The sequence below is a fragment of the Budorcas taxicolor genome, chromosome 10, assembly GCF_023091745.1.
Source record: "Budorcas taxicolor isolate Tak-1 chromosome 10, Takin1.1, whole genome shotgun sequence".
NCBI classification, from domain to species: domain Eukaryota; kingdom Metazoa; phylum Chordata; class Mammalia; order Artiodactyla; family Bovidae; genus Budorcas; species Budorcas taxicolor.
This window is the reverse complement of record NC_068919.1, coordinates 84,282,865-84,300,740: the sequence shown is the minus strand read 5'-3', so window position 1 is coordinate 84,300,740 and position 17,876 is coordinate 84,282,865. Positions and strand designations below refer to the sequence as shown.

The 17,876-nt window shown below is 47.8% G+C and overlaps 1 protein-coding gene across 1 annotated transcript; it reads left to right on the top strand.

Annotated features, from left to right (window-relative positions):
• The first annotated feature begins 8,215 nt into the window (after positions 1 to 8,215).
• PROX2 (prospero homeobox 2) lies at positions 8,216 to 16,660 on the top strand. The gene is given in 5 exon segments (XM_052647284.1): positions 8,216 to 8,575; positions 8,577 to 9,506; positions 13,602 to 13,709; positions 14,760 to 14,954; positions 16,475 to 16,660. Coding segments are annotated over 5 exon segments (1,779 nt in total).
• The last annotated feature ends 1,216 nt before the right edge of the window (positions 16,661 to 17,876 follow it).

Genomic DNA, 17,876 nt, shown 5'->3' with positions numbered 1-17,876 from the left:
CTTCAATTAATACAGAAATACACAGTTGCAATTAAAAATTCTCCTTCAGACCCTCATCTTTACTCCCAATCAGTTGATACATTTCTGGAGGGCAGGTGGGTGACAAGTATGAAAGTATATGTTGAACATAAGTTCAACATATACCTAGTTTCCCAGAATTTCCACTTCCAGAAATGTAACATAAGAAAATAATATGTTCCCAAGGATATAGATAGGAATGTTCATCTCAATACCATCTCAGTAATAAAAATAGCTAACACATCAGCAATTGACTATATGCCAGGAACTGTTCTAAATCCATGACATACGTTAACTCATTGGATCCTTACAACAGCCCTGTGATAACAGTGCATATTATGGTTATTCCTGTTTTAGCGAGAGGAAGGCTGAGTACCAAGAGGTCCCAAAGCTAGTAAGTGGCTCTAGGGATTCAATCTGGGCAGGCAGCCCCATGGCTGGGTCATGGAGTGGCCACTCTTGGTCTCCTCTGCAAACGAGCTCCATCATCAAGAGCCCTCATCCCTGCCAGCCGTGGGTTTCTGTCGAGGTTCCCACCAGCCCCTCCAGCGGCTCAGCCAGTGGCCACCCATGACCACCAGGGTTCCCTGGGTTTCACTTTCAGTAACAACTTTTGCAGAGGTGCCCAGTACCCTGGGGACGCCAGCCCCTACCACCTCAGGCCCCTCAAGGTCGACTCGGGCACTGATGGGCCACCTTCTTTTTCAAGAAGTCCACACCCCTATTCATGGCCATGGTGTTGAAGTCCTCAGTCCCCCAGCATCCAGAGGCATGGTCACCTGTGACCTGGCTTGGAAAACCATGAGAAAGCAGCAGCCTGGTGGCCAGCCCAACAAAACCAACACCAGCCCCCCATCCAGAGTGGTCACCGCCAGCCACCAGGCTTCCTTCCAAGGCTCTAGGCACTAACAGCCCTGCCCCACCCCTCCCCTTCCCCCAGCCCCCGACCTCAAGGCTTCATGGGCAGTAGCCAGCAGAAGCAGCTCCATTCTTTAATATCAAAACAGCAGAACGCCAAAAAGGAAGTTAAGAGGATCTCCTTTACTATTCAAGCCACACGAGAACCTTCCTGACACCCCATAACTCTGTGCCTGGCACCAAGTGGAAAGTCAACCAGCAAAAAATTAAAAAAAAAAAAAATCCAAGCAGACTCCAGGGTCCATGCTCTCAACGCCTCTCTACGGCTATAACAATGAAAACAGAGGAATGAATCTAACTGTCCCTAGAAAGGAGCAGAGAAGCCTGGTGGGCTACTGTCCATGGGATTGCAAAGAGTTGGACAGGACTGAGCAACTAAGTACACACACACAGAAAGAGAATTTACCAAATAAGTTATGGTCCATCCATACAATGGACTACTATCAGCTTTTACAATGTTGCTGTAGATTAATATTCTTTGACACAAAAAAAAGGGAACAATGGAAAGCTACAGAATTAGGTATTTATGATTCCATTTTATTTTTAAATAAATAGAATTATGAAAATTATGGAGCTTTATACACAGAGAAAAATTTCAGAAAAAATGATGAACGGCTGTGATTTTTTTTTTTCTGGGAGGCAGCATTATAAGTGTCTCTCTTCTATTTACACATTTCTGTATTTGGGAAGTAAAATGATCCTGTATTACTTTCATGACTTTCACTTTTCAAGAAAAGCAGTAAACCTGTTTTTAAAAGGTTGTGACAATGGTCACTTCTATTGGTGTGTGTGAGAGTGCTGCTAGTTAATTTTCAAACAGACAGCATCGCTGCTTCAAGCCACACCCAGACCCAGGGCTGGGGCCGCAGGCTGGCCCAGCATTAGAGGTTTCCTGTTTCTTGGCTGCCTGGATGCAGAGTTTCCATGACTGTCCTACAGAGATGGGCGTGACCGTCTCTGGGCAACCGGCCACGGTAGTGTCTGGCTAGACTTCCAGTTTCTGACATCAAAACATTCTTGCTGATTGTTGCTTCATCAAATATACCGAGTCCTGTCCTTTACTTTAGTGGTTGTGCCGTGCAGGGCACATGGACTACACCGAGCACCAGAAACGATACCGTCAACAACCCAGGGAGATTTGGCAGCTGGTGGTTCTATGCCCTTCTGTCTGTCTGTTTCTGTCTCTCAGTCTGGCTGTGTTGGTTTTGTTTCATGCACAAGGCTCTGCGCTTGGTGTTGGAGGGATCTGAAATACCGCCCCTCTAATGAGGAGACAAAAGTCAGTCCAAATAAAGTGCTGAGAGAATATGTAACTGAGCACAAACCTGTGTGGTGACAATTGGTGATCAGGCACTACTTGGAGAACTTAGAGTGTGAAGTGGGGTGGGGGACACACTGACTGCTTCAGAAAGGAGAGGGCATTTCAGTTCGATTTTAAAAGGAGTAGAGGCTCATCGGGTGAAAAAGCAGAAGGGTCCCCCAGGTGGAGGGAGCAGCAGGTGCGAAGATCTGGAGGCATGAAGCAGTTTGGTGAGCTCAGGAAACACAGCCCAGGAGAGCACAGCCCAGGTAAGGGTTGAAGGTAGGGGCTCCAGAGGAGTTAGAGTAAGACCGGGGTTAGAGTAAGACCAGGAGCCAAGACATCTGCACCTTACCGTAAATAGGAAGCTAGCAAAGGCTTTGATTCCACGGAGGGGCATAAGCAGACCTACATTTTAGAAAATTAATGTCAATGACAATGTTGCTGAGAAAACAAATCATCAAAAGGGACTTCCCCCACCGAGCTCCCATCACCACATCTACCCACCTGCCATCTCCTGCCCACGTACCTGCCTTTCTCATGCCACCACCAATGAACTGAGGGTTCTCCTCTCTAAAGTCAGCCCTCATCGTCTGTGCCACATCACGCCCCCTCCTTCCTACCCAAAGACAAACCTCCAGAAATTCTCCCCCTCTTGCCTTTATTAACAAACATAATCTTTCTACAACATCATTGCTATTAGCCTACAAACATCCTGTGATGCTTCCTATCCTGAGACGTTATCTTTTTTTTAATTTAATTTTTATTGGAATGTAATTGATTTACAATGTGGTCTTAGTTTCTCATGTACAGTTATACATATCTATTATTCCTTTTCAGCTTCTTTTGGATTATAGGTTATTACAAGATATTGAATACAGTTCCCTATGCTATGTAGTAAGTCCTTGTTGTTTCTCATTTGCTTTGTATGTAGTAGTGTGTATATGTTACTCCCAAATTCCGAATTTATCCCTCCCTCCATCTCCCCTTTGGTAATCATAAATTTGTTCTCTATGTCTGTGACTCTGTTTCATAAAAAAGTTCATTTGTATCATTTTTTTAGATTTCAATTATAAGTGATACCATATATTTGTCTTTCTCTGACTTACTTCACTCAGTATGATCATCTCCAGGCCCATCCATGCTGCTGAAAATGGCATTATTTCATTCTTTTGTATGGCTGAGTAGTATTCCATTGTATGTATGTACCACTTATTCTTTATTCATTCATCTGTTGATAGACATTTAGGTTGCTTCTATATCTTGGCTACTATAAGTACTACAGACATGGCGGGGGTGGGGGGGCTGCATGTATCTTTTTTTCCACACAGCAAGCAGGATCTTAGTTCCCTATTCAAGGATGGAATCTGTGCCCCCTGCAGTGGAAGCTTGGAGCCCTAACCAACAATTCCCTGCATGTATCTTTTTGAGTTAGAGTTTTCTGCTGATATATGCCCAGGAGTGGGATTGCTGGATCATTTTAGGAACCTCCATGCTGTTTTCCACAGTGGCTTCACCAATTTCCATTCCCACCAATGGCGTGGGAGGGTTCCTTTGAGAAACCCTCTCTGACCCCACTTCTCTTTCCAGCTACTTTCCCGTTTATCTCTTCCTTACAAAACACCTTGAAAAAGTTGTCACAGTCAATGTCACCAATTCCTCTTCTTGTCCTATCCTTAAAATTCAGTCCAACCAGGCTTCCCCTGCCCTCCACTCCACCAAAACTGCTCTGATAAACACCCCAAATGACTCTGAGTAACATATGGAATTACTAACTTGAACGGTCAATTCACAATCCTTATATGACTTGACCTCTCCCGTCTCCTAGAAACACTTCCTTCACTGGGCTCCCAGGACCTCACACACCCCTGGACCAGACTAGACTAGACTTCTTCCTACTTCACTGATTGCTCTTTGTGTTTCCTGTTTAGGTCCCCTCTTGCCCAGCCTCTTCATGCTATTAAGTCCCAGGACTCAGACTTCAGCCCCCTGCTCCTTGATGAGTCCATCCATCTATTTACCAGCAACTCTCAGTTGTATATTTCTAGCCCAGATCTCCCCATTGAGCCCAAGGCCTAGTTATCCAATTTCTTTCTCAGCATCCTGATTGAGATGTCTGATCATTATTTCACATTTATCACTTCCAAAACTGGGCTCCTGATATTTCCCCCCAAGTCTGCTTCTTCTGTAGCCCTCCCCATCTCAGTTCATGCAACTCCATCCTTCCAGGCCGAACACTTTGGAGCCATCATCGGCGATGCTTCTTTTTCTCTTGGGCCTCACATCCAGTCTGTTATTAACAGTAAACCCCACTGGTTTCAACTTTGACATATATCCAGGATCCGACACCACTTTCCACTTCTGTTGCTGTCAGCCTGGTCCAAGCCATCTCATCTGAATTATTATCATCTAGTTGATCCTCAGAGCCTCCTAAGCCATCTCTCTGTTTCAACCCTTGCTCGCCACCCCTAGTTTATTCCCCACCCAGTAAAGAACGAGCCTTTTAAAACTAAGTCAGGTCACATTTGCACATAGCCTTCCAATGGGTCCTCGTTTATCTCAGAGTGAAGGCCAATATTTTCACAGTTATCACAGTATATTGGCCTTCCATTCCTTCCTAAGTTATTACATCTGTCTCCCGTTGCATGATTGTTAGCTCCACTTGGGCAGAGGATTTTGTTGGTTGTCACCACTCAGCCCATATTTGTTGAATGAATAAATGAATGAATGTAGAAAAAGGACTAGAGTGAGAAGAGGCTAGAGGATGGGGACCAGGCATGAGGTATTGGAATTGCCCAGGTGAAAAATTATGAGATGCAGAGTCAGGAAAACATAATGGGAACAATATGGCAGAATGCGGTTTAGAGTCATTTTTTCCCAAAATTTACCAGCCATAGGGACCACATGTCGAGGATAAGAAGATGGGCAGGGGTCAAAGAAGCTCTCCAGCTTCTGGACTGAACAAGAAGATAGGTGGCAGAGAGGTAAGGCAGAGGGCAGCCATAGACTCTGGGTTTGAAAATGTTGAGTTTAGGAAATGGTCACTAAGAATAACTATAACCAAGTCCTTCTTTTTGGAAACTGTGCTGTGCTTAGTTGCTCAGTCATGTCCAACTCTCTGTGACCACATGGACTGTAGCCCACCAGGCTCCTCTGTCCATGGGGATTCTCCAGGCAAGAATACTGGAGTGGGTTGCCATGCCCTCCTCCAGGGGATCTTCCCAACCCAGGGATTGAAGCCAGGTCTCTTGCAATGCATGCAGATTCTTTACTGTCTGAGCCACCAGGGAAGCCCAAGAATACTGGAGTAGGTAGCCCATCCCTTCTCCAGGGGATCTTACCAACCCAGGAATCAAACCAGGTTCTCCTGCATTGCAGGCAGATTCTTTACCAGCTGAGCTACCAGGAAATATACCATGTATATTTTAACTGAAAATATACATGGTTTGTACTATTGTTATTTAGTCCCTCTAAGTTAAAATATCAATTGTGCCAGTGTAGTGATCATTATTCGGAGAAGGCAATGACACCCCATTCCAGTACTCTTGCCTGGAAAATCCCATGGATGGAGGAGCCTTGTAGGCTGCAGTCCATGGGGTCGTGAAGAGTTGGACACGACTGAGCAACATCGCTTTCACTTTTCACTTTCATGCATTGGAGAAGGCAATGGCAACCCACTCCAGTGTTCTTGCCTGGAAAATCCCATGGACGGAGGAGCCTGGTAGGCTGCAGTCCATGGGGTTGCTAAGAGTCGGACACGACTGAGCAACTTCACTTTCACTTTTTACTTTCATGCATTGGAGAAGGAAATGGCAACCCACTCCAGTGTTCTTGCCTGGAGAATCCCAGGGGCGGTGGAGCCTGGTGGGCTGCCATCTATGGGGTCGCACAGAGTCGGACACGACTGAAGTGACTTAGCAGCAGCAGCAGCAGCAGTAGTGATCATTATTGGTTAGGAAGCAGCTAATGTATATGCAATGATCAGGTTGTGCTTATTAGATTATATGATTTTTAAATATTTTTTTCATGTTATACAAACAGTGTATATTCATTGCCAAATGATTGCAGGAAGTTAAATGCTTCTCTTTCCAAGAGGCGGTAAACTATCCAAACTACTGGTAAAACTTGGCAATAGCAAATTCTTTCATTTATATTAATTTGGCAAATCACTGATTTTTATTTTTAGTAATTTACAAATGTCTTACTTATTCAAAGCCAGAATCTTCTAATTGACCTGAGAACCTAGCCTTCTTTCAGTGGCATTTCCCTCAAAATGGCATGGAGTTGCCATTTCCTCCTACCTTTCACTCTAGTGCTGGCATGAAGTTGCCCTCAGAGAGCTTGTGTTGTGTGTCTGCCGGCTGCCAGCCAGCTCCAAGTGGAGGCTGTGGTCAAGTCTACCAACTAGAATCCATTGGCTGCAGAAGAGCTGGGATTTCCTGAAGCAGAGAATTCCAAGCAAGCTTCAAGATGAAAATGGGAAGAAAGCAAAGTCTCTCTCACCAGCATTTGTACTAGAGAAGCAATCAAGAGTGGAAATCTGTAGAGAAAAAAGAAATTCATTTAAAATTTCTAGGAAAGGATGAATCTGCTTAACAGGCAGAGAAGTCAGTCTCTTGTGCAGGTCTTCTTATCTTTGAGGAAGGACCTGAAGTGTGTTTGCATTAGAAGACTTGGAATCTTAGTAACTGTGAGCCATTCTTAACCTTGATGAGCCTCAGTTTCCTCACCTACAAAATGGGAGAATTACACCAACTGTCAAGATTGGTGTGCGATGTAATGACTACACATATGAATGTTTCATAAACTCGAAGTGCCTTATACCTGCTACCTGAATTACCTCCTGGCTCAAATGCAGTGCACTTTGATATTCATGGGAATAAAACAGCTCTATGCAGCCTTTTCTAACATTGCTCCCTCATTCTCCCATACCTTCATCCCAGTCCCTTATCGTCTTTTTTCTTCATATAAGTTATCATGACCTGAAAATGTACTTATTTATTCTCTCTTCCCCTGCTATACATCCTCCTCTATGAAAGTAAGACTATGCTGTTTTATTCACCACAGACTCTCCAAGCATCCAGAAGAAGTCTTGATGTACAGTAGATGCTTAAAAAGCTGTGGTGAGAATGTTGAAAGATAAATGCATGATCCAACTCTTCCTGGAGCAGGACTGCATAGTGGTCAAACAGCACATTCTCAAACTTCATTTTGCTTGTTTCGAAGGCAGGTGCCCTAACACAGTACCAAGGACTTCTGATTAAGCAGGACTGGTGGGCCTACTGGATCTGCTATTTTTAACAAGTCCCCAGGGTGATTCTATTGCAGAAAGTCATTCTAAATCAAGATAAATCTTATTCTGACTCCAGCCTGACACTAACTATATGACCTCAGGGAGGTAACTTCTTAATTCCTCTGAGCCTGTTTCCTTTATCTGTAAAATAGGACTGCCAGCATTCCCACGGAGCTGTTAGGAGAATTAAATCTGATAATGGGTGTAAAGTTATTGGCACAATGCTAGTTATGCAACTGGCTGCCACAATCATTATTATGGATTATTTTATTTTTATGTCCTGGCAGGACAAGAACTTTCTATTGGGAGGCCTGCTCTTGGGAATGTCTTCAAACTGTGGTTGGGACCAGCGGCATCACCTGGGAGCTGGCTGGGGATATAGAATCAATCGCTGCCCCACGCCAGACCTGCTGACTTAGAATCTACATTTTAACAGGATTCAAGCTGATTCATCTGCATGGTCAAGTTTGAGAGGAACCGCTCAAAGTCACAGGTCCTGTTTTCTCCCATCTCTGTTTTCAGAGTGCACAGGAGGTGGGTGAGCGCCTGGAATCCCAGAGTCTGAATCCTTCCTCTAAGTGGAGAGGAGAGATCCCCAGCTCCCTGGAGGTGCACCTCCAGCTGAGAGCCTCCGGAGGAGGAACTCTCTGGCGGAACCCTGACTACGGCATCTGTGGAGCCAAGAGATGGATCCAAACTCCAGCTTGCTTTTGGGTCCAGCCCAGTATCTGACAGAACCTTGTATGGAAGGTGGAAGAAGCCTGTCCCCCAGAGAGCAGAGCAGATGCTCCCCCTTTGCCTGGAGTCAGGTCCCCAGCTCCAGCCTCTCTGACCCTGACTGCTTTGGGGATGAACACATCCAGGCAAAGAGGGCCAGAGTAGAGACCATCGTCCGAGGCATGTTCCTCTCCCCAACCTCTCTGGGGCCAGGCAGGGCCCCCGCTGGGGACAGCCCAAGCCGCCCAGAGAAGGCCCGGGGGCGGAAGAGAAAGCAGAGCCTTCCCATGCAGCAAGACCCCCTGGAGGCAGGCCCCGCAGGGAACCGGGGGTGGCGGCAGGAAGGGGGGCCCTCGGGTGAGAGGACAGCTCCACCTGCTGAGGCAGCAGATGAGACACCTGCAGGAGCGTATCCTGCAGGCCGTGGAGCCCAGGGCCGCAGCTCAGGGCCCTCCAACAGCAGGCCAGAGGAATGGCTCTGGGTCTGGGCCCTGGGGGGTGGACAGCGACCACTGCCAGGGGTCCATCGGGGACCTCTCCAGGGTGGAGAAACACCGAGCGTCTGAGGTCCAGTACCTGTCTGAGGGGCCCAGGTTTCTTCCCTCTGAGGCACGGGCCTTGCTGGAGAGTCTGAAGAAAGAACTGACGGGGGCCATATCCCAGGCTGTGGACTCGGTGTTACAAAAGGTACTGGTGGATCCATCGGGGCACCTGACTCAGCTGGGCGGGAGATTCCAGGAGCCGGTGCCAGATGGGAGAAGCGAGCCCTTGCCTCCCGAGGGCAGTGCCCGTAAAGATCCGCTTCCTCTGGCGGCCTTGCCCAGGCGGGCCCAGCCACCAGCGGGGGCTCCGCTGGGAAGCTTATCGCTGGCCAAACCTCTAGATTCTCCCAGGTACCCCGTCTCTCTGAGAATGATCCCCAAACCCTATCAGGCTTCCCCAGCAGACTGTCCCTTGGTGGTTGCACCTGCCCACATCCAGGAGGAGCAGATTCTCGGCCAGCTACTGGGCCATGGGCCTGGTGGCTGCTGGAGGGGTGGTCTTCCTCAGGACCCGTCTGCCCCGAGCCAGCCCTCCTCCGAGGTGGCCCTGCGACCTTGGGGAGCTGCCAAACTGCGACCTCTGGCCTTGAGCCAGCAGCAGTGCCCCTGGCCCTTCACGTCCACCTGTTTGGAAAGACTGCCCCTCGTTCCCCCGATGAAAATGGAGCCGGGTGGCCGGCAGGCCGTCATGGACACGCTTCCTTTCTCTGCAGCCCACATATCCTTTTTGGGCAATCGGGGTTCTCGTTTGTCCCAGCCCAGGGAGACAGGAACTCTGGACGCTGAGGGGAGGTTAGGGACAAATAACTGCTTGGCACAGGGAACTGCTCTGCTCTTCCAGAGGAGAGGGGGTCTTCTCAATGTTCATTCTGGGGCTTCCTTCCCCTGTGGCTCATAGCTAGTAGGTTCCTGAGAAAGTGGTGACCAGTTCTGAGATCTAAGGGTCTGGGAGAGCTCCTTTACCTTCTTCTGTAACATAGATTCTATCACTACTGACTTAGTCCTTTGGGTCTGGAAGGGGTTTGTTTATTTTTAAACCCAAATGGGCTCCCCAAATATGACAAAAACACGCTGTGGAAGGAGGAACCCCATCACTGAGACGTCAGCTGCTCATACCCCTCGGCCGAACAGGCCAAAGGAATGGCCTTAACTGAGGCGTGGCTCCCGGAACCTCTTGTCTCTTCAGGCAAAAAGAGACATCTGCTTAATTGAGACATCTCATTAAATTGCACCTCCTTGTGTCTGTGGAGTCACACAAGCAGGTGAATAGTCCTGCCCCTTCTACCTGCACCAACTAGATAACTCATGGGCAATACACGAGGGGCCAGAAACTTGCGGGGCTGATGGGAAAGGGGAGATTTTCTTCAGGAAAGAGACCTGAGGCCAGGTGAAAGGGGTAAGAAGACTTCAGTTTAAGGACTAGCTTCTAAGCTGCAGCTGAGGAGAGAGCTGGGCGCTGTGTGTGTGTGGAGCAGGGTGGGGGGCCCCCACCGGGCAAGCTGTGGGGCCCAGGCTGGTCTGCAGGGGGTCTGAATCTTACTGCATCACCTTTGCAAGCCGTAGAGAGATCCCACTCAGAAACAGGCATTTCTCCAGAGTAACACTCCCTCAGGAATGTAAAAGTTTTTGAAGCAAGAGAAGTAGTTGCTTGGGTAAACACTGTGTTAATTCTATTTCTGTGGGACTGCTCAGAGCCTTTTTAACATGAAGTCCGATGAAAAACGCTAAGAGGAGAATGTATACAGTCCCACGTGCGTAAAACCAAAGAACCCTCTTTCAACCAGCATCTTGTGAGATTAAAGCTCCTGAGAACATATTTTGGATGTGGCTTTTTTAGTGAGCCAAGCTCACGCTGCTGCTTCCCAGGGACAGCCTTAAATTGCATCTCCTGGGTTCTGTGGAGTCACACAAGCAGGGTGAATAGTCCTGCCTCTTCTACCTGGCAAGCTGTGGCAAAGGCGGCGGGAATGGGGTGGAACCAGCTCAGGGCCACACCAGGCTGGCTCTTGTGTCCTAAGTGCTATGAGCGCCACCTGCTGGTCACAAGTGTTGGCAACACTGCCCAAGCTTGGACACCCCTGGGTTCTTTTCCTGGCAGGCAGAGAGCAACAGCCACAAACAAACCCAGAGCTGAGAGCATCTCGACAGCCACCAGCACACCTTTCCGGCAGTAGACACGGAGATATCACCATAGACAGATTTTCTTGTCAGATGAAAGCCCTCTGTAAGAGAAGCTATCTGTCCGGGTCTTTGATAAGAGGCCACTGGTTAAGTCTCCCTGTCAGAGTCAGGTTGTGGAAGAACCTCAGGAACTCAGTTCCCACAGATTCTCCGCTGACCTTCCCCTGGGAAGGGTATTCTGCTGTTTCAGAAAAGCACCTCCTGTATGCCTGGCCCTGCCTCGTGAAATGAGGCTTGGGCTCTGAGAACTTCAGGAGGTTTTCAGGCGCCACTCACAGGGCCTGGCTGCCCCAGTCATGTAGTTGACTACCTTTGGAACGATTTGGGGCCCCCAGGCAGCATCCTGGCCCCAATTATTCCCTCATTCTAGAATTATCAATTTGTTCTTCTGGGCCTTGAAAACCCGGAAGAGCAAGATGCTTAAGTATAAATGAACTTTCCCCTCACATGACACCCCTGTGAACAGGTGGAGCAGGTATGATGACGAGACAATGAGGAGTGACTGCACGCCTCCTGTGCAGCAGGCATTGGGACTGACAGTGCCCCTCTGCACTGCCACCTAGACACAGTTCTGGAACTCAGAACGCTCTGAAAACCTCTATAATTTCTTTCTCCTAAGGTTGATGGGAGATTCTCTTGGTTGCAAAACCTGACCTGTGCTGTGGGCTAAGTCGCTTCAGTCGTGTCCGACTCCTTGCAACCCCATGGACTGTAGCCCGCCAGGCTCCTCTGTCCATGGGGACTCTCCAGGCAAGAATACTGGAGTGAGTTGCCATGCCCTCCTCCAGGGGATCTTCCTGACCCAGGGATGGAACCCACATCTCCTGTGTCTCCTGCATTGGCAGGCAGGCTCTCTACCACCAGCGGCACCTGGGAAGCCCTACCTGCGCTGATAGGAGGCCTCTTATAGACTATCTCAGTTAGCACAATTAGTCATTGATTTTGTTGTGGGAACTTTGTAAACTATCTGATTAGACAGCTGCCACAGACCCTGCTGTGGGCAGTAACTAACACATCGTACACGCACCATATTGCCTTGATACGATAAACTCTGAAACCTGGCATCCATTCGGCCCACTGTTCCAGATAAGGGGTTGTGAGCCCGAGTTACCTTACCATCCTCCAATATCCACTCTAGATCAGTATCTGAGAGGGACAGAGAAGCGGACTAACTTGCTCAGAGTCAAAGACAGACACACGCAGAGCCAGGGTTCAAAGCCAGCATCTGACTGCCCAGCACAAGTTTCAACCACTACACTCCGCAGTTTAGAAATGGGGCCCAGAGAAGGTAAGCGGCTTGCCCAGGGTCACACAGGGACTAGGTGGCAAAATCTATTATCTGAAGCTCGGTGTTTGAACTCCCAATCCAGGATTCTTTCCACAGCACTTAGAAAGGATAAGCAGTAGGGCTAATGAGGCAGGGGGCAGGGGCCTCCTGGACAGCGGCCTGGGTGCCTGGGCCAGCTACAGTTGTGATCAGTTGTCTGGTTTCCTTCGGGTAAACTGACCTGTCCTACTGAGAAGCCTTCATTGTTCTAAAGCTACAGCTCTCAGCCTCAGCTCCAAGGTTACCCTGTGTGTTTCCCACACAGCCCTAGGATTGTTCCTGGGAATGCTAAGTGTTCTAGCATAAGAATCTTTATTTCCCTACCACCCTGGTGCTAGGTTTTCAGGCCACAACCCCCTGCTCTCATTAAAGGGGAAGGGATCTGTTCCCAGAGTGAGAGGCATGGGTTGGAATAGAACTGCCATAGTTAATCGTGGGTTAAAGTTGACAATTCACTCACTTATTCCTTCATTCACCAAACATTTATTGAGCACCTACTCTGCTCCTAGCACCGGGCTAGGCACGTGGAATAAAAAGATGAAAGGGTAAGGGCCCTTGCTCTCAAGGAGCTCACAGTCTAAATGGGGAGACAAACATGCAATAAAAATCCCAATCACATCATTCTTACAAAAAACAGCTTATACAAAGAACGTTGGTAGCCCAGGGTAAGGAAGGCCTAATTCGGCAAGGAAGGGTTTCACAGCAGAGGGGGCATCTGAGTTGAGGTCGGGAGGGTGAGGGGGAACTTCTGCCAGGCAAACGGAGAGAAGTGCAGCCCAGCAATTCGAGCTTCTTGAGCCAAAGCAAACCATGATCTGGTACTCAGTCCGGTTAGGTGCTCGTTGGCATCACCACCACAAACGCAATGATGAGGGCCAGAAAGCTGACTCCTCTCATTTTACGGACGAGGAAACTGAGACAGAGAGGAGAAGTCAGTCTCTACTCGGGGTTTTGAAATAGTTTATCTGGGGGACAGCTGCCATCTCTTCCCACCCTATTGTGAAAGCGCGCACACACTCACTGAGTACAACAAATTGTATTTGCTATCACATATGCAACAGATCTTTAACACATCAAAATGTTTTTTAAACTCTGCAACTTTACTGTACATAGATGGTATTCAGCATCTGGAAAGAAAGAAGTTTATCTGATCATACTTGCTAGAGACAGAAAAATGAAGCAAATACATCATTCAACCAGAAAAAAATTAAATAGAAACCATAAGGAACAGGGCAATTTACCATTTGGATAATTTGACAGAATCATCTGATAAACTAGTCTTAGTTTTCCTTGACCCTGGGCTAAATCCAGGAAGGCCTCAATCCTGGTCACTTGAAGAAGGCCAAACTAATGTTTTTCTTCACACGCTACCCCAGCTCCAACCTCCTGAAGGCTTACTTCCCTGACGTTCAGGTAAAGTCCTTCAACTGAGTTTCAGTCTCTGCAAAACTGCCAAGTGGCCGCAGGTGTTTCCCACGTTGAGTCAAATCCTAGGTCAACATCTGTGCACTTTAGCTCTTCTTGTTGTGGCATTTTTGTCCTGGGCTGAGAAACTGAATAAACAGGGGTAACTTTGGGGATAGGAAGGTTGGGTCTCTGGATTTAAGCTTCTGAGCTATAGTTAAGACCCAGAAACACTTGGGGGGGGGGGGGGGGGTTACAGAACCAAGAGTAAACAGCATCTTTAGCCCAGTGTGCTCTCTTTGCTGGGGCCACTATAAAAAAGAAAGAATATATCAAGAGTTGGACACTGCGGCTGTTAAATTGACCTTTGAACTTTGGTGTTTCAAAACTGAGTGAAGGAGCATGCAAATCAATGTGACAATGAGACAAATCAAGCTCTGATGGTTGGAACCAGGCCTTGTGTGTTTCCATAGTTTCAGAGGGCCACCTTTACCCTGGGTGTTGGGTGAGGGGCTGTTAATACTTTGTATCCTTTGTATCTCAACATCTTTTTTTTTTTTTTTTTTTTTTGAGCTATTTCCCTCATACCCAATCGCTTGCTTCATTCCTGAATCAAGTTCTCATTTGTGATTCATTCTGCAACTCTGAGTTGCCAATACACAGTCCTCCAATCTATACCATTATCCCTTCCCTTGGCTCTTTACCTGGCAGAGGGCACTGGGGCTATGATGTAATCTACCTGGGTGCTGCAGACACTGGGACCACACTGATCTTGACCTTGAGCCCTCCCAAAGTCACACTTAAGGAGTGAAAAACCTTTATAAGTCTAGGCTATAAAATACATTCGTTTTCTACTGGGCATTACAGCTAATTCAGATTTTTCCATGTATAACTGTATAGGCTTAGAAAATAGCCGTGCCTTCTTTTTTAAAGAAAGCCCTGTTTAGTGTGAATTGAAGCCACTCTTGCTAACCCCCGTGCTGAATTGGAAGCTGACAGTTCTGACTCTGAGCACCTCGTGGTAAACGTTTGACTTCATGGATCCTGTTGTTTGCACAGTTCAACCGCTGCATCACCTCCCAGATGATCAAGTGGTTCAGCAACTTCCGTGAGTTTTATTACATACAGATGGAGAAATTTGCCCGGCAAGCGATTTCAGATGGTGTCACAAATCCCAAAATGCTGGTGGTTCTCCGTGACTCAGAACTTTTTCGAGCTCTCAATATGCACTATAACAAGGGAAGCGACTTTGAGGTAAGACCATGCACTCGGGTCCCAGGAGGTCTGATGAGTGCCTTCCCTTTGTGACTGGAGTTTTAGAAAAGATCCCCTTCCATGTCTGTCCTTATGTCACTGAGAGCAGGGCAGCCTGGGACCCATCTCTGTACCATCCACAAAGGTGACAGCCTCCGCATCTTCTCGTAGGCAACAGGTAGATGCCAAACTGAATCTCCAGCCAGTCTTTATTCAGAAACATGGGCAGAGGTCAGGTGTTATGCCATTTTAGACAATACTCTGTAATGACTGGGTTTTATACCCTGAAAGCCTTCTTGCCTTTGCACCAGGAGGCCCAGGGTAAATGCCGGGCTCTGGCTGCAGCACTAGTTCTTGGCCAAGGTTTTCTTTACGCCAGTTTCTGTTCATCATTTGGTTCTTTTCTTTATTCTCCCTTGAACAGTTTTATCTGTGGGCCTTCCATGGCAAATCATCTCAAATCCTTTCTGGAAGTAATACACAATACTTAAGCTGCTCAGTCCTTTGGGGATCCCTGTGAAGGCACACTGGTGGCACCTTAGAGGTAAAGCATCAGTGAAGGGTGAGCAAGTGGCCCAAGTGTCATCAGTGAGAGCTTGCAATCTTCCTTGTGTGTGGCCAACAGCTCTGTTCAGCTGGCATCTTGTTCTGCAGGTGCCCGGTGTGTCTGGTCACTGAGCACACTGTCCTCTTCTCGCATTTCTCACTTGACTGTGTGGTCACAAAGAGCAGTGTATGGACACCTCCAAGAAAGCAGAGAACTGCTGGCATCCGCTGTTCAGATGCCCCATCGAAATATGTTTAGAAACTTAAGCCTACCTGTGGGGAAAGTGGACCATGCCTCCTTTGAGAGGCTCGTGGGGGTCCAGGCATGTGGGTTGGGGGCAGTACTGCGTCTTTCTATGTGGGGGTGGTCGTCTGGCAGGCAGTGGGGGCAAGCCCCCAGCCAGGCTGGATCTGGAGGCCCTGTGGGATGTCCCATCATTAATGTTGCCAGTTTGGGTGAGGTCCTGGAACATAGTCTTGAGCCCTCTCCACCCCCAAGCCAAAGGTTGGCTTTGGAAGCAGGAATGATTCCAAGTCCTTTGAATCCAATCCCCAAAAAAGGAGGAATGAGGTACGACAGTCATAAGCTTGGGGGTGGTTCTTTCCACGTGAGGCACTAAGGAAAAGAATACTAAAAACCTCTTTTGAACCACAGATTTCATTTCAACCAGAGTCAGCATTTCCCACTTGCTAAAAATGTCACCCATTAACGGAATCAGCTACGCCTACAGAAGGAGTGTCCCTAATCCGTTTTTTCCCCAGGGCTGTCTCATCAGGATCATCATTTTTAGGTCTATATTTGATGAGGGAGCAAGGGATTCCTGGGGCTGCAAAAGCCAGGGGCCAGTAGAGTGGGGGTGCTCCGATCAGCCTGCAACCCAAGGAAACGGCAGCATCAGGCAGTGAGGTCTGGATGGCGCCAGGCTTCACAGCCTCACGTTTTTTCTTTCTCGTGGGTCTCTTTGGGAATGCAGGTCCCAGACTGCTTCTTGGAAATCGCCAGCTTGACTTTACAGGAGTTCTTCAGGGCTGTCTCCGCAGGCAAAGACGCAGATCCTTCCTGGAAGAAACCCATTTATAAAATTATTTCGAAACTGGACAGTGACATCCCAGAGATATTCAAATCTTCCAGCTATCCCCAGGAACTGTTTCAGAATTAAGATCCCACAAAATGAGGAGTGACTTGTCTGGCTTTCCTGGGTTTGCTTCTCAAATGGCAGTCTGTACAGCTGTAGTCATATAAAGAGGGCATAAGGAGAAATCCCTCAAATAGGTACTACGACCATTTTTGATCATTTATTTCCTCTTCCAGAATAACCAGAGGTTTAACATTAACTATAAAATACTGTAAAAGGAACACAACGGTTTGGAACCAGAAGACTCTCCACTCCACTGTTTCCAGGTATCATGACCCTGGAAACCTGCAGTTATCTCTGCATCTGTAAAACGAGGTGGTAAGGATAAAGAGATATGTCTGAGAGTACTCTGTGAAATGTTTATTACTCACTACACAAATGTTCTTTTTTTCCCCCCTTCAGTTTTCAGATAAAGTTATCTTCTTTGGAGTCTTTTTTACAAACTGCTGTTTTTAGTGATCTATTTATCAAGTTTCACTGATTTGCAAGACACTTTAAAATACATTCAGTTCAGTTCAGTTCAGTCGCTCAGTCGTGTCCAACTCTTTGCGACCCCATGAATTGCAGAACGCCAGGCCTCCCTGTCCATCACCAACTCCCAGAGTTCACTCAGACTCACGTCCATCGAGTCAGTGATGCCATCCAGCCATCTCATCCTCTGTCATCCCCTTCTCCTCCTGCCCCCAATCCCTCCCAGCATCAGAGTCTTTTCCAATGAGTCAACTCTTCCCATGAGGTGGCCAAAGTACATTACCTTTAAGCTATTTATCCTGAAAAGTAGATATTATCTTCATTAAAAAAATAGCCAAATAGAATCTTAGAACTGTGAGGTAAGTCGCCAAAGGCTACGAGGCCGGGGCATTTGGGTTGGGGGGGTGGTCAGGAGCATGGAGGCACCCACGACCTTCTGATGCCAGGCTGCACGGGGACCACCTCATGCTGCCGCCCATGCTCTCAAACAGGCCACTGTCCCCGGTGAGCATCCAGCACGGATGCGCCACGGTCTTCTGACAACCCCTGCCTGACACTTAGGAGTGCTTTGTCACCCGGATGTCCGCCGATCCTTTCAGCAAAGCCAACACAAACTTTCTGCAGGATTTGAGTGTTGTTATACATTCACAGTCATCTGGTGGAAGTTCATCAGCACTTAAATAACCCAAACTGTCTCTAGTTGACCAATGTAATGAATGACCCAAGCTCCTATGTGCTGAAGAAACTGAACTTCAGGCCATGAAAGCTA